The sequence below is a fragment of the Marmota marmota genome, unplaced genomic scaffold (assembly GCF_001458135.2).
Source record: "Marmota marmota marmota unplaced genomic scaffold, marMar, whole genome shotgun sequence".
In the NCBI taxonomy this organism is placed as follows: domain Eukaryota; kingdom Metazoa; phylum Chordata; class Mammalia; order Rodentia; family Sciuridae; genus Marmota; species Marmota marmota.
Window position 1 is genome coordinate 151,868 of NW_025999983.1, and position 15,687 is coordinate 167,554.

General features: G+C 44.1%; 1 protein-coding gene across 8 annotated transcripts in view; it reads right to left on the minus strand.

The window, feature by feature from the left end:
• Fam120b (family with sequence similarity 120B) overlaps positions 1–15,687 on the minus strand; it is a 61,501-nt gene that overhangs the window by 34,111 nt on the left and 11,703 nt on the right. For 7 of the 8 annotated variants that reach the window (XM_015498580.2, XM_048805758.1, XM_048805757.1 and 4 more), the window contains 3 exons: positions 11,193–12,446; positions 9,083–9,263; positions 1,105–1,206 (listed from right to left, as the gene is read on the minus strand). In XM_015498580.2, the coding sequence (XP_015354066.1) occupies positions 1,105–1,206; positions 9,083–9,263; positions 11,193–12,425 (1,516 nt within the window). In that variant the 5' untranslated portion in view covers positions 12,426–12,446. The remainder of the gene's footprint in view (positions 1–1,104; positions 1,207–9,082; positions 9,264–11,192; positions 12,447–15,687) is intronic. The other variant, XM_048805756.1, reaches the window with a different exon arrangement.

Genomic DNA, 15,687 nt, shown 5'->3' on the forward strand with positions numbered 1-15,687 from the left:
ATACAGCAAACTTCAAAATTAACACATGATATGACGAACAGCCAAACATTCTAATTTGAATCATGAGAAAACTGTAATAAGCCATTTCCATGTAACTTTTGGAAAGATACCATAAGATGGAAGTTATACGTATAACAAAGCACTCTTGGAAAATCATTTTGGCTACCCTATAAAAAATTCTTCTTAATGTAAAATCAAATGTCAATGTGCTTTAATCTATTTTTGTGATAACTTCTTTTTTAGGGTTGAGTCTATCACAGCAAAACAGCTAAACGAAAAAGGAAATATGCCTTACAATAACTTTTCTCGACACTTCTCCTGGTATAATTTCACTTATTAAAAAAACTACTTGCAGGGCTTGGATCCATATTTGGTAATATACACTCATGGAATGTAAAGTGGCAATGCCAAAGAATTAGCATATGAAAATAGAGTATCAAAATTTTAGAAAAAATATTTGTTTCTGAAATAATGACATGGGCTACTAAATATAAATTCTAAAACCCACCCTTCCTTCTCCAGAGCATTCAATACGCAGGACACAGCCCAACTGCTGGGTGCCCCAACAGTGTTCATATATTGAGAATTGTGCAGAGAAAGGTTGATGTTTGGATTCACTTCAGCTGGTTTTTCATGACCTGTGTTTTTCCTTCCTTTTCACAAAGCTCTAAGGCATTGGCCATGAAAAGAAAACTTACTTTTCCAGATCCAATAAGTCTCCTTGATCTCCCCTTTCTAGTACTATCCCTAGAAAAAATATATTTCTGAAGACACGAGCTTATTCAAGCAGAACATCAGGAACCCTACCTTGTAAATTCAGAGGTGCTTTCAGCACCCAGAGGCAGGTAGGGCACGGGGCAGCAGTGGCCTCTGATCACAGCCTCACGTTTCTTCCTTGCCACTGCTCTGGGCCTTGAGCAAGAAGAGGAAGAAGCAGAAGCATGCAGCAGACAGGCCCAGAACCTGTCCTCTAATGCATGAACACCTTACCAGAGATGCGCTCATCTAAGGCCAAAGGTTGAAAGAAAATCAAAGTTTGCACAGCACCGCAGAACTCATCACTGGGCTGACGTCCTACATCGAACAGACCACGGCTGTCTATACCTGGAATGATCATCGGCAGAGGCCTGACGAGGTCCGGGTGCCGCAGTGGGTTCCCAGGGTACACGAACCACTCCTTCACAGCCAGGCTGGCGCTGATGTCATCTGAGGAAAGACAGCAGGTCAGAGGGCAGGAGGCCCACTTGGTCTGTGGGCACGTGTCTGCCCCATGAGAGGTCCTCTCCCCGAGCGGACCTGACTTGGTCAAGGCACTGACAGCTTTTTCCTTCCCTGGCCTGAGGGCAGCCCTCATTCCCAGGAAAGCCAGAACCTGGGGACCAGACCTGCCAGGTTCCTCCCCCTTTATTCATACTCTGGCAGACAATACCGAGAGAAAAATGCTGGGAGAGAAAAGTCCTTTCGGTCTTTAATAGACTCTGAAAAAAGTTGGTACAATAAGGCAGGCACATTGGTGTAAACCTGAAGTCCCAGCAACTCAGGAGGCTGAGGCAGGAGGATTACAAATTTGAGACTAGTTTCAGCAAACTTCGTGAGAACCTGTCTCAAAATAAAATAAAATGGGTTTGGGATGTAGCTCAGTGGTAGAGCTCCTCTGGTTCCAGCCCCAATACCAAAAAAAGAAAAGAAAAAGGTGGGTACAATAATCCAGAACAAAAGGGCTTACATACAACAGATGAAGAACTGTAGGGAAACTCAGCTTGACCTCACTTCTGTGTCTCACTCAGCATGCCAATGTGAAGGGCACTTTCTACTCAACACTCCTGCTGGTCTGGAGACCCTCAGGCACAGCGGCAGGATCTCCATAGCAACAGAACAAGCCCCTGCCCCACACCTCCCTCCTCCTGCCCCCAGGGCCACTGGCTCCGTTGCTTAGAGGGCTCTCTGCACCCAGTATGATATGAGTACCAGAAAATACAATAGGGCCGTTGACTAGTGGCAATAATCTATTAGTTAGTGTGTGTGTTAGATAAAGACTTTAAGTATTATGTCCATGGTGTAATGTAAACTACAAAATTCAGATACTAACTACAGAACTTAGGTATGACTTAAGTTAGTGTTGTAAGAGTCTACGTCCAGGGGGTAGACCCCACAGCCCACCCAGTTATCAGCTACAAGCACAATTGAACTAGGACTTGAAAACCCAGCCTTCTAGGGGCCAGTGGCACTAACCAGACCCCGATAGAGAGACAGAGACCTCTGTCTCTATTGTTCCCCTTGCACCAGACTCCTCTGGCATGGATCGCGTTCCAATGACCTGGACTTAAAACACATCACAGGTGAATGCCTGGGACCCTTGTGTGTAGCCTCACTTAGGACTCAGAATTAGGATGTGTACCTGAAGTGTAATGAGCGTTAATAAGACAGATTTGGTTGAATCTAACTGCACCTCAGACTGAGTCTGTAGAAACCACTTGTGACACATTGCAGGCATTGTTCCTGTCTCCTGAGCCTCTCACCGGAGCTCCTTTGTGTTCAGGTCTCTGAGTCCCCCACACCCCTCTGGGGTCACTGCTTCCTGCTGACCTGGGAAGCCCACGCCTTGCTCACTGCCCTCACATCCTTTGTTCAGGTTTGCCCCACCCTGCTCTACTGAGACGTCGCTACCCAGCAGACACTGTGTGTTTATTCCACTCTCCCTGCAACTGGCCCCTGCCTATCAACACCCCATCCCTCCTAGGCTCCTCCCAACTCCATCTCCTCCTTTGCAAAGCTGCTCTCTTCTTGCCCATCCCTAAAGCTAGTGTCACGGGTTCAGTCCTGCCTTGGTGCACAACTAGGCCTCTGGGACTGCCTCTAGCATGCCTCCTCGAGCTCCAGCACGAGCTGGCCCTCACTGGCCAACAGCAGAAACGCATTCTGAATGGAGTCCTTACAACTGCACAACAGGTAAATCGCACAACAGGAACAAAAGGCCAGAGCAGGGTCTGATCAGAAGGCTTGGGCAAGCCAGGTGCATCTCTCCAGGACATGACCGTCTCTCCACACATCATTTCCTACCCACTTCCAGTACCCAGGCATGCCCATCACATCTAGGCTGTGCCCTGCCTGGGAAGAGAACTGCCCCTGACATTGCCCCCTACCCCCTGTCCTCCACACTGGCACTGAGGAGTGCTGGCTTGGTCCTTGGCCCTCATCTGCAGTCTTAGCCTCAGCCAAGCCAATCTCCAATGCAAATGGAGGGTTTTTTTTTTTGTCTTTTGCTTTTTTAAAATGAAAATTTAACCAGGCTGCTGCCTAATTAAGATCTCCCCCAGTGGCTATACTCCTGAATACAAGTGCCCGCTGCTTGCCTCTGCCCCAGAACTCTTCTGGGTCGCCTACCTGGCTGCAGGTCCTCAGGGCCTCCCACTCACTGTTCCTCCTTTGCTGGCTACAGTGTTCCTTTGCTCTGGAACTGTCCCTTGCCACCTCCCTTGTTCTCCACTTGGTTACATCCTCTCTCCTTGCGTCTCAGTGTGGCCTGTGGCCTTGAGTCCACACAGCAATGCCTTCCTTCCTATCTTCTCTCCAATGCAGAGCTTTGGCCAGGTACTGCTGATGCCCACTTATTAACCACAGGATACAACCCCAACTTTAAGCTTGCCATAGCAAACTCTGTTCTTAGCAGAAGGCCAGACCAGACGCTCATGAACTGAACTGAATGAACACTTCAACTCATCCTGAATTTCACACACACACACACACACACCCTGAAAAGTATTCTTACAGCTGTTAAAAACAAAACAACAAAAACACCCACTCTGTGTGGTCCAACTGAGGTGATTTTCGCTGCACTGGAAGTTCCTGGGTGGATAACATGCTAAACCACAACTGGCTTTCCTCCCTCACTGGAGACAGCACTGCCAAGAGTATCCTTGGGAAATTGCTGAATACAGATAGCTATGTACTACGCAGACTCTGCACAGGAAAACTCCTGGCTGCCACCCATAGAACCAGCTGGCTAGAGGACAGAAGCTAATTATACTGCTGGCTTGATTTTTTATTGCCCAGATAACATTTCATCTGAAACTGGTAAACCCCAGGGAAGGGCGTAGGAGAAGAACTGGTAATAAATAGACAGGTGTTAAAGTTGCACTGTCCCTTGGAGTACAGGTGCAGGGACATTTAAATCAGAGCCAGGAAGCCAGACAGTGTGCCAGACTCTGTATTAGCAGAAGTCACATCTGACTCTGCTGGCAGGCTCTGTGCAGCTCTGCTTCCCCCTGGCCGAGAGGAGGAAATACAGCACTCAGGGCTAGCCCTGTCAGCATCCATGAAGAATAAGCTTGTGTTGTCAACATCCAGTTTGACCTTTCAGATGCAGCATTTTCAATCCCTAGTCCAGATCGGCACTGTCACACACACAGTCACACCTAAAAAACTCTGCTAGACACTACACACACACACACACACGCACACACACACACACACACACACACGAGCTCTTAAGTACCAGCTCCCGCCATCACCGGCAAGATCAAGGAGTGGGGTGGGTTACATTGGGCAGGGGGAAAGAGAAGGAGCAGCAATGTCAGCCCTTCATTACTGGGATGTTCCAATTTGGTAATAATCTCCCAACTTTTCAAAAGCTGTATCTTTCCTTTTGGTTCTGATATTTTTATATTGCTGCCTTAGTCTATGTATGTGTATGGCCTCAGTTCATATGTTTGTGTATGGCCTCAGTTCATATGCTAGTTTTTACACACATCCGAAAAGTTACCTATTGAGTGGCTATTTAGGATGGGCTGGACTCAGAAGGCCAATGGCTGTCCTCTGACAATATACCAACCATCCTGAAGTTTCCCTGGTTCCTGGGATGTCTGTTGGAAGGAAATGAGGCAAAAGGGACAATGGGTCCAAGGCTGCCAGCACGCCTGGGCTCCCCCAACACCGTCAACCAAGGATAGCTATAGGAACAGAGCAGACAGACCCCACCTCTTACATGGAGTCTCTTTTACACCCTTACGTTTAATGGAAGCTTTCACTGAATGATTCAAGCTATGATATATCCATTAGAGGAGACTTAAAAAGAGATACAAAGGCAAGAATGGGTCTGAAGGCAGGGACTTTAGGGCTCCCACCCTGTTGACCACATGCCATCTAGGACATTCAAACACCACATGCTCAACTACACAAAGCACACATGTGGCAATACCAACACACACTCCCTTGAGGCTCCCTGTGAGACATCAGGTGAGCTGACATGCCCGAGATCAGGGTCCAGAATGTATCCTTGGGGGGAGTTTGTAGAATCAGCACGCCAGCCCACGGCCTGAGACTTGAGATTGCCAACTCAGGCCACGTGAGGCTGGGCTGGGCTCTAGGCTGGGTCTGCACCATGAGAACGAGTGGTTCCTCCATTTATTCAGGCTGGCCTGGAGACTGCTACCAACCTGAGAAGGCTGCAGAACATGTCTCCCACCTGAGTGTTAAATCCAATCACAAGTTACCTTCTCTGCATTGCTAACTGTAGACACCCTTGAAAATCTACTATTTTAACTAAACATTCAAAACCCTTAAACTCAAGACCTGATGCACACCAAGAAACCCACCAGGGGCAGCAAAAAACCATCATGCCAACATTTCAGCCCAGCCAAGAAGGACAGACAACGAGGCACAGGAATGAAAGCACAACTGTGAAAAGCCTAAGCATGAGAGCCATCATTCGCTATAAGAGCGATGGACTTTAGACTGACAATAAGGGGAGACATGGGGGAGTCAGTTTAAGGACTTGAGGGATAAACAGAATTGATCAGACCTATGCCTAGGGTTAGCATGGTTTAAGCCAGAGAAAGATTCTGTGCTGCCAACCTGGGCAGTTCCTCAGGAACTGCCAGAGACAGCTTGGGTATAAATGTGAGGACTCTGCCATGTGGAGTTTGGCAGACAGCTGGAGCCCAGAGGGAGGGAAGGGGGCTCGATCCCAAAGCCAAAGATGCCAGCGTGATTCCCATCCCCAGGCTAAAGAGAGTGGAGGACTTCAGGAGGAGAGGAGAAGCAGTGAAGTTCATGTAGGTCAGGGCAAGTGGTCTTGGGAGCTCAGGTGACTGCCCAGGAAGGCCCTGCCTAAAGAGCAGGGTGGTACCAGCTCCAAGGCATAAACTTTCAAGGACTAGAAAATTAACTGCTAAAATAATAGACCTCAACAGCCATCCTAGCACCTAAACGTTCCAGCAAGCCAACCAAAGATGCCTGATGAGAGAGTAAGCAGAAGATGAGAAGTCAAGACAGACTTGAGGAAGCCGCGAAGGGAGCCACGCCACAAGCAAATCTTGATGAAAGGAGGCTCAATTTCTTTCAAAAACAGACAGGAAATAAAAGCCCACAGATCCAAGGAGCTCAAGAAACTCACAGGGGAACAGAAACTCGAACAATGCAAAGCTCTTCCTCATAAAACTGCAGAAAACCAGAGCAGCTCAAGAAAAGATGGAGAACATACAGAAAAAGCAATGTGAAGGACCTGTGATGTCACAGGAGAAACACACCAGGACCTTTCAACATGCTGAATGCAAAAACAACATGCCTGAAGTTCCATATTCAGCAAACCAAACCTTGAAAATAATAAATTTTCAGGAAAAATGCTCAGGATATCTAAGGCTGCTCCATCAACAATGTTGGACAAGTTCTTCAGATGAAGGAAGGCAGCACTGACTGGACCCTGCAGCTGTGCAGAGGGATGAAGAACTGGCAACAGCACAGAAACACTTTCTGTGACTTTAAAACACAGCTGTTCTGATACCTTTAAAACACAGCTGTTCGGAACAGGGGTTGGAAAGCTACATTCATGGCCAAACCTGGCCTGCTTATTTTCACACAGCCTGAAAGCTAACAACGCATTTCATATTTTAAAGTGGTTGGAGTTGGGTGTGGTGGCACACACCTGTAATCCCAGCAACTTGGGAGGCTGAGGCTGAGCAACTTAGTAAGACCCTGTCTCAAAAAATAAAAACGGTTGGGGATGTGACTCAGAGATTAAGTGTCCTTGGGTTCAATGGCACCAATGAATAAATAAGAAAGAAAGAAAATGGTTGGGAAAAAAGGAGGGCACTTAATGACTCGGGAATGATGTCAAATCCAAGGTGTGTCACAGAGAGAGGTTTGCTGGTGTGCAGTCACACACATACATCCCCATCACCGGAGGCCTCTCACACTGCAGCAGCAGACCTAGGCCGCAGAGACAAATGGTGGTCCTCAGAGCCTAAGATGCTTTTCTGCCCTTCACAGAAAAAGCTAGCTTGGCTTACACTAACAGTCACAATCATGTATTGTGGGGTCCAACCCTGTTTGCGATCTCCAGAGGTTATATACCACAGACCACTGTATTCTCGAGCAGAAACAGGAGACGGAGAGCAGCTCAGCAGCCACAGGGGAAGGATGCTAAGGGCCTGCCAGTGCTCTGTGCCTTGCTTATGGATGGGCTCCTGGCATCCTAGGAATCCTAGCATGGGAGACAGCTATATGGGACTGCATACGTGCACGTTGCACAGTTACAAAGAAGCTTGTGGTGCAGGCAGTATGACTGCAGCAGGGTCAACTTCCTGGTTTTGATGTATATTAGGGTCCAAAAAATATGCCACCTGGGTCAGGGTTGTGCTCAGTGGTAGATCGCTTGCCAAGCATGCATAAGGCACTGGGTTCGATCCTGGCACCATTTAAAATAAATAAAATAAAGATCCATCAACAACTAAAAAAAAAAAGAAAGAAAGAAAGAATATGGGCAGAAAGCCACATCCGTGGCGCACGCCTATAATCCCAATGGCTCAGGAGACCGAGGCAGGAGGATTGTGGGTTCAAAGTCAGCCTCAGCAAAAGTGAGGCAGTAAGCAACTCAATAAGATCCTGTCTCTAAATAAAATACAAAATAGGGCTGGTGATGTGGCTCAGTGGTTGAGTGCCCGGGTTAAATCTCTGGTACCCCCCACCAAAAAAAAAAAAAAAAAAAAAAATTTCAAGTTCAAACATTTGGCATTTGGTCCTAGAAAATTTATTTCTGTGCTTTAGCACCTTCCTTGTGTCTGCACAGCACACGGGAGAAGGCAGTGCATGCTGTGTGGCACTAGGAGTCTACTCAACCAGGAACTCCAAGACCCTACTGTCTCCTCCCAAAAGAATGACAGGGAGATGTAGCTCAATGGTAGAGGGCTATATGCCTTGCACAAGAGCCTGGGTTCACTCCCTAGTACTAAAAAACAAAACAGAAACCAAAACCAAAAGGAAGACAGCTTTTTCATCTGGAAATTGCATCAGTACCTTTAGATTATGCAAACATCTACCTTCTGGAATAACAGACTGACCTTAAAAATATTGATATGTCTGGAAATATGGTGCTCAGTCAAGCAAATGGGCCCCAAGCATCCTCTTATTTGCTAGTTTCAGACCATGTTCTTAACCAAAGTTCTGTCCAATCAGAGTACCTGTCCAATCATAAAGTACCTGCCTAAGGTCTCCTTCTAAGAGAAGCAAGGCTTCACACAAAGAACTAAACAATTATGCACCCCTGGTTTCTAATATGCGGAGCTCTTCTTCACTCCTGACTCCCTCAAACTACTCCTAATAGTGAGTTATGGGACCTGATTACCTTAACACCTGGTATACAAGTCCTTTTTACCATTCTGGACATGCATGGTCCTCTACTATCAATGGCTAAACATTCAATGGAAATAAGAGATAGAAGAGAATATAAACTTAATTACAAAATTCTAAAGGAAAAAAAATGACTAGATATTGTATGATTATTTAAAAAAAAATTAGTTTGAGCAGCATCTAAGTAGACACTGTCTTCTAATAATAAGTAACTATAGTCCTCAGGCAGGAAAGAGTGTTCATTTAAAAAAAACAAAACACAAGTCCTTTTAAGGAATAAACAACGCATTCTTCATTAATGAGTGCTGATCCACTGCTTGCTAATTAAAATAGACATCTCCTGGCACTGTTCCTTAATTATTTACAGATGTTATTCTCAATCAATGTTTTACTGAGAAACAAAACCTACTTAATTGTCAGACGGAACTATAACTGAGAAAGACCATCCAGCTCTTACCTCTGCAGCTGCCCAGGAGCAGAGTATAAACACGCTGTCGGACAGGACGGTAAACGAAGGCCTGGCTGGGCAAGGCCTGGTCAAGCTCATCTTCCAAGGTGTTGCTGCACTCGATCTCTCCACTGCTGACAATGCTGTATACCAGGTAGCTTTCTGCCTGGATGTGATGCATCCTGGCGACCTGTTCAAAATTCAGATACAATGGATTTCTCCTTAAAAACAGTGAGTGGCCTTCAAAAGAAAGTCAATAACTTTCATTTCATGCCGGTTTTGAGAAGGCACTAAGAAATGAGTGCCACTCAAAATCATGATATCAAGTAGCATTTGTTTTCTTTCCTTTGAACTTCCAAGTTTAAAACTCTGTTTATATTCCTTTTCCTTTACCTTTCTCACTCCATCCACCAGTCTTACTAGTATTACCTCTTCAGTGATCATTGCTTTTTCCACTTGACACCTCCCAGGAGCTGGGTGCTCGCTACTTTTCACCAGGGTCACGGCTTCATGCCTGTCAACACTTCCACTTGGAGGCCCAACTCCACCTTCTTCAGTTTCTAGCCCCATCCTTTTCCATGCAGAAAGCACTTACAAATGCTTCCCAGTAAAAGTTGTCATTTTCTTTTCTTAAATCCTCATCCTTTTCTACTATAACTCTCTTCAAGAATGAGTATAACATAAGCGCTTCTGAGAAGTGGCCTCCAACTTGTGAGAGAAGAGAACATGAACAGTGTCAAGGAGGAGATGGGCAGTGGGAGCTTTCCAGGAGGAGGAGGACATGTGTGAGACAGTGATACTACAGAGCTGGAGGAAAAGAGGAAAGTCGGTGGAGGCCAGGTGCCAGTGAACTGCGGCCACATTCAAGCCATTAGAGTTTGTCCTAAGAGTTACAAAGTACAAATAAAGGGCTTTATTTCTATACACAGCATGACAAATAGACTGGAAGGGGCAAAGCTGCTCCAGAAAATGTCCTTAAAGGTCATGACAGTCATCCTGACAAGAAGTAGCTGGAACTGAGGTGGCAGAGATGAACACTGCACAAATTCACAACTCATTTCCTAGGTAAGAGTCAAAAGTCATGAAGACTGACTATGAAAAGTGAGAGAATTCCCAGTCCAAAGCTGTGTAACTAATGAAGATGGCAAAACTCAGATGCTATGAGCAACTAAAGGTTTTGGGTAAGCACAGTTTGTTTCTGAATTTGTTGAGATGCCTCTGTACTTTCAAGTGGACAAATACCTGTGAAACCGGGGTTAGGGGTGGGAATATAGGTTAGGGGTAGAGCAAACGACTAGCATGTGCAAGGCCCTGGATTCAGTCCCCATCACTGGAGACTGGAGAAAGGTAATGCTTATCTCACAGGGCTGTTGAGGGTTAAATGAGAAAAGATAAGCATTGTGCCAAGCAAAGAACTTGATACAAACGGTACTTATTAGTGGCCCTCCATCAAAACTCTTCAAAGGTTCTGTACCATGTTCAGATTTAGTGCAAACTGCTAGTGTGGCATTTAATAACCTTCACAGTCTGGCTGTACACCACCTTCCCCAGTCCTTCCATCCTTCACACCCACACTGTAGTAACAGATTCCAAACACCACATGCTTCAGGGCTCTCACAACCCCAAGTTTTGTCTATTCAAAGCAAATGCTGGCCTCATGCAGATCTGGATCTGGTTTCACCTCTTTGGGGTACTTCTCCCTTTATCTTTTTTTTTTTTTTTAAAGAGAGAGAGAGAGAGAGAATTTTTTAATATTTATTTTTTAGTTTTCGGCGGACACAACATCTTTCTTTGTATGTGGTGCTGAGGATCGAACCTGGGCTGCATGCATGCCAGGCGAGCGCGCTACCGCTTGAGCCACATCCCCAGCCCATCTCCCTTTATCTTAACCCACAAGAGTCTCTCTCCTTAGAATTCCCACAGTTCTTGCCTGTCATATTCATGTGACAATATCAAGTATACATAAAATCTGCCTTCCTATCTAAACTCAAAGGTTCCCAATCTGTGCCTCCCCAAGTCCTTAACCACTGCACCAATCACTAAATATTTATTAACAAATCCATCGGTAAAGATATTTCCAATCATAACATCTTTGACTGGAGTGGGCACATTCACCTACCTTTAGGATTTCAGGGTCTGAAACCAAGGTTACTTGTTGTTTTATTTCAGAATCCATATCCATGGGTTTATCTTCTTTAATTTTAGGATGGGCATACATGGGTACTTCTAGATTAAAGTCAGAGTCTGTTTCTACAGGTAACTGTTGCTTGATTTCAGGGTGTGCACATGTGGGAACTTCTTGTTTGGATTCAGGCTCTGTACATATGGGAACTCCTTGCTTGGATTCAGGGTCTGAACTCATGGAAATTACTTGCTTGTCCAACATTATTAAACCTTTGGGTTTTTGGAAGAACCATGGTGAGCTCTGTCCTGGCAAGAGATATGATGCCACTCCTTTATAAAAAAGAGCCCTGTTTGGTCCCAAAGGCAACATCTCTTCTAATTTTTTCTCTCCTTGATGCAAATGAAGAACTTTGGATATATGATCTGACACAGCTAAGATAATGTTACCTTTTTTATCAAAGTTCTCTTTTACAGAAGTGTAGGAAGATAAGCACTTGAAACGAAAGCTTTCAAACATGCCCTCTGGGATTATGTCATTGCCAAGTAGGCAGGCTAGCAGGGGAAGGTCTGCCACACAGAGGCCCAGACTCTCGCAGAGCTTCTCTCGACAGAGCATGATGGTCTCGAGGCTCTCCAAGCAGAGCTCGCTAATTGAAAAGTAGGGGCACGTGTCATAAATTAAGTAATCAGTGTCTTCCCCAAGAATCCCAAGACAATTGTACTGGAGACCATAGGAAGCCACCTCATAGTCTGCCTCCTTCAATGAACACAAAGTTTCCTGACCCAGAGTCTTCAGAGCGAACCGTGTAAATATAGCCAACCCCGAGGGGATGAAGAACATGTTTCTGCCGGGTTGCTCCCTGTGTGACCTGATGTAATGGAAAATCCTAGAGATCTCCCTGTTGTTCTTAAGTCTTCGTTTCACCCACTCATTTCTCTTACCCTGTTCCACCATACCATCAAAGAAGAATACCAACTTGATGCCAACAGATGCAAAGGAGTCAACAAAATCTCGCAAAGCAGAAAAGTATTCTCGCCATTGGCCACCACAGACCCAAGACTCTGGAGTATACCAGTATCGGAGACAACACATGGCATCCACCACAACAGTAGGAGTACATCCAGGGTACTTGCTTCGGTGATGTTCTGCCAGCTCTCTGAAATTGACTACTGTACATATATGTGGGCAGGTACTTCCCACAAACCCCTGCAGACCTCTCACACCCATAACTGGACTCTGGAAAAGGATCTGCAAAGAAAAAGAAATCCATAATTAGCAACTATGGCGTTTTCACTAGACATTTGGCACTTTTCAAAGCAAACACAAGGCAATATTTAATATTCCAAAAGACTCGTGTCACCAAACATGACATGCTGGCTAGGAGCCTAAAGAGTGTTCAATTAAAACACAAAGCACTTTATCTAATCTAAGCATACATTAATGACAGGAGTATCACAAGGACAACACATGTAGCAATCTTTTAAATTTTTACTATTATTCAAGATATTTCTCAACCACATTCAAAGAGAAGTCAACACTTTCCAAAAAAGTAATTATTACTCATCCAGAAACTGAAATAGTATTTTAAAAACCTACAACACATATTACAATACACAAAATGAAAAAATTTCGAAATACATTTGCTGACAAAAAAGGACATACACATGACTCAACTTGTAAAAGTTCTAGCTCCCTAGAGCTAAGATAGTCTGTAGTGGCAGAAAGCAGAGCAGTGGTAACCACCATGTGGGGAGCAAAGCACAAGGAATTCCCAAGGGGACACTACGTGGTCATAAACAAGTGTACTACTTTGTGCTGAGAGTTTTACAACTGCATAATGCTATCATAAAACTTGTCAAACTGTATACGGAAAACTGTTATCAAGCAGATCTCAATAAATGAATTGAAAAGAAAAATTCATACAAATTCACCATATTAAGCATCGTACTATCTGAATTTGTGATTGATGAAAAAAATAGCCCATTCTAAAAGCTAAAATCAAATAGAAAATGCTCAAAGAATTAAAATAGTTTATAAAAATAAAAATGGAACAAAATACATTTATATCATATGATGTCCTCCTTTAGGCAAGGAAAAATCATCAATGCTCAGAAAATATTCTATGAGGACCTCCTGGATTTCAATGTCTACATATTCACTATCATTTCCTCTGAGCGATCAGGGTCACATACAAGCACACAATCACTACAGTCTCCTCTGAGCTGTCAGGTCCCACATCCAAGCACACATTCACCATGGTTTCTTCTGAACCATCAGGGTCATGTCCAAGCACATATCAGCAGCCCTCATTTTTCAGTGCACTTACCAGCTACCATGCTGAATTGGGCATCTACACATACAAACTTTAATCTATAAGGCAACTCTAATGAAACCCTTATAGAAGGGCTGGGGATGTGGCTCATATGGTAGAGCGCTCGCCTAGCATGCGTGAGGCACTGGGTTCGATTCTCAGCACCACATAAAAACAAAATAAAGTTATTGTGCCCACCTAAAACTAAAAAAAAATAAATATTTAAACAAAAAAAGAAGAAACCCTTATAGAAATCGAAAGTTCTAATTCACAAGTGAAGGAGCTGTAAACAAATCACTGTGATGACAACAGACACCCTCATAAGACTATCTTAAAAAATATACTTATTGCTACTGGACACTGACCTGTAATGGTTTAATCTGAAGCTATCTGTTTAATAGTCATTAAAAATGAAAATATATAATATATGGGCAGAGATAAATATCACCTATTATATATGGAAACTCATCAAAGTCCTGACCATATGTTATTAAAGAGACTATATGAATACATATGCCTCAAATCACTACTCACTATCACTAGTATAGAGTTTGCTATGGAAACAAAGTCAAAGTATTGAGCTACTACAGTAGAAACTGGGCCTCATAACATAATTATCTCTTAGCTGTTGGGTTTCTGTTGGATTCATGGACATGGATCTTTTCTCCACGATGGTTACACTGCTTTTTCATGTGCTAGAGATCTAACATATAGCCTCACAGGAGCTAAGCAAGAGCTCTACCACTGAGATATATGCCTGGCTCCTAAAGGTATTCCTCAATGTTGTTATAACATAGTAAGCAGGGGACAGGCTTTGGGAAAGAAATAAAAACGTTGGTTAGAATAAACTCTAGACTATTATTCTATGCCTTACTTTGAATTAAGCAGGTCAAAGATAAATCTTATAAATCAGAAACTAACTCAGTTCTATGTCCTTCACAGGTCTGTGCTGAGTGCTGGGATATCCCAGAGTGCATGGCTAGCCCCTGTTGATTCCTTTCCCATAAGCCCTCAGTTCAGACAGCTCCTGGAAGTTCTGGCTGGGTCACTCAAGACACAGGAGAAAACAACACACAGGTGGAGAGAGAGCTAAGAGTTGGGCACAGAAACCCCACCAATCGCTTTCCAGAATGATGCCCCCACCTGCACAGCAGGTTTTGTCACATTTGAACTTGTCTTTCTTTCCTTGACATTTAAAAAAAAATTTTTCTTTTTGATGCAATCATTTTCTACTGAAACTGTAAATGACAACAGTAAATTTCTCAAAATAACCACTTTATTTTGCAAGAAGCCAGACTCTGCTTTTTTTTTTTTTTTAAACAGAGGGGGAGAGAGAGAGAGAATTTTAATATTTATTATTTTTTAGTTCTCGGTGGACACAACATCTTTGTTTGTATGTGGTGCTGAGGATCGAACCCAGGCCGCACGCATGCCTGGCGAGCACGCTACCGCTTGAGCCACATCCCCAGCCCCCAGACTCTACTTTTATTCAGATGTTTCTGCCCCTTTCTCACACTAGTAGTGAAAAGCCCACTGTTTCACCTGAACAAGCACAAGCTTTTCCTGTCTTTCACACTGCCAATTTCTCACATTTGAGTCACAGATAAACCTCAAGTATGCGACATGAAAAAGTGTTCTCCTTTGGCATTTACAAAAAAGAACCAGGGTAGGAAAGGAGTTGGGAATCATGAAGCTGAAGGGGGCCTTCCCATACTTCCATGAATTCAAGAGCTAAATACTCGCCACGCCCACTTTGTAGAGCAACGTCCCTGATGGCCAGGTCTGGAAGCATCACCCAAGCACAAGTGCAGTCAGCATGAGATGACAGAAGTGTCCAAAAGGACAGGAAACTGTGCCTATCACCTCAAATAATTACTTTTTGTTTTCCCTTTACTGTTGAGTGCATATATGGAGGCTTCTCCTTCTATAAAGAAATAATAATGCAGTTATTAAAGAATGACTGAACAAATACATATAATTTAGATTTCAATTAATTCTCCCTGCAATTCATATAGGAACTTTTTATATGTTGATCACTGCCGTTTAGAAAGAAAGTAGAAATCTTGTCTCATTAGGCAGGAGTCTCACTGCCCTAAATATAGTGTGGGACACTGGGGAATCACCACTATTAAGGTGGGCCACTTGGGACAATGACATGTTTATCTGTCTCATCCCAAC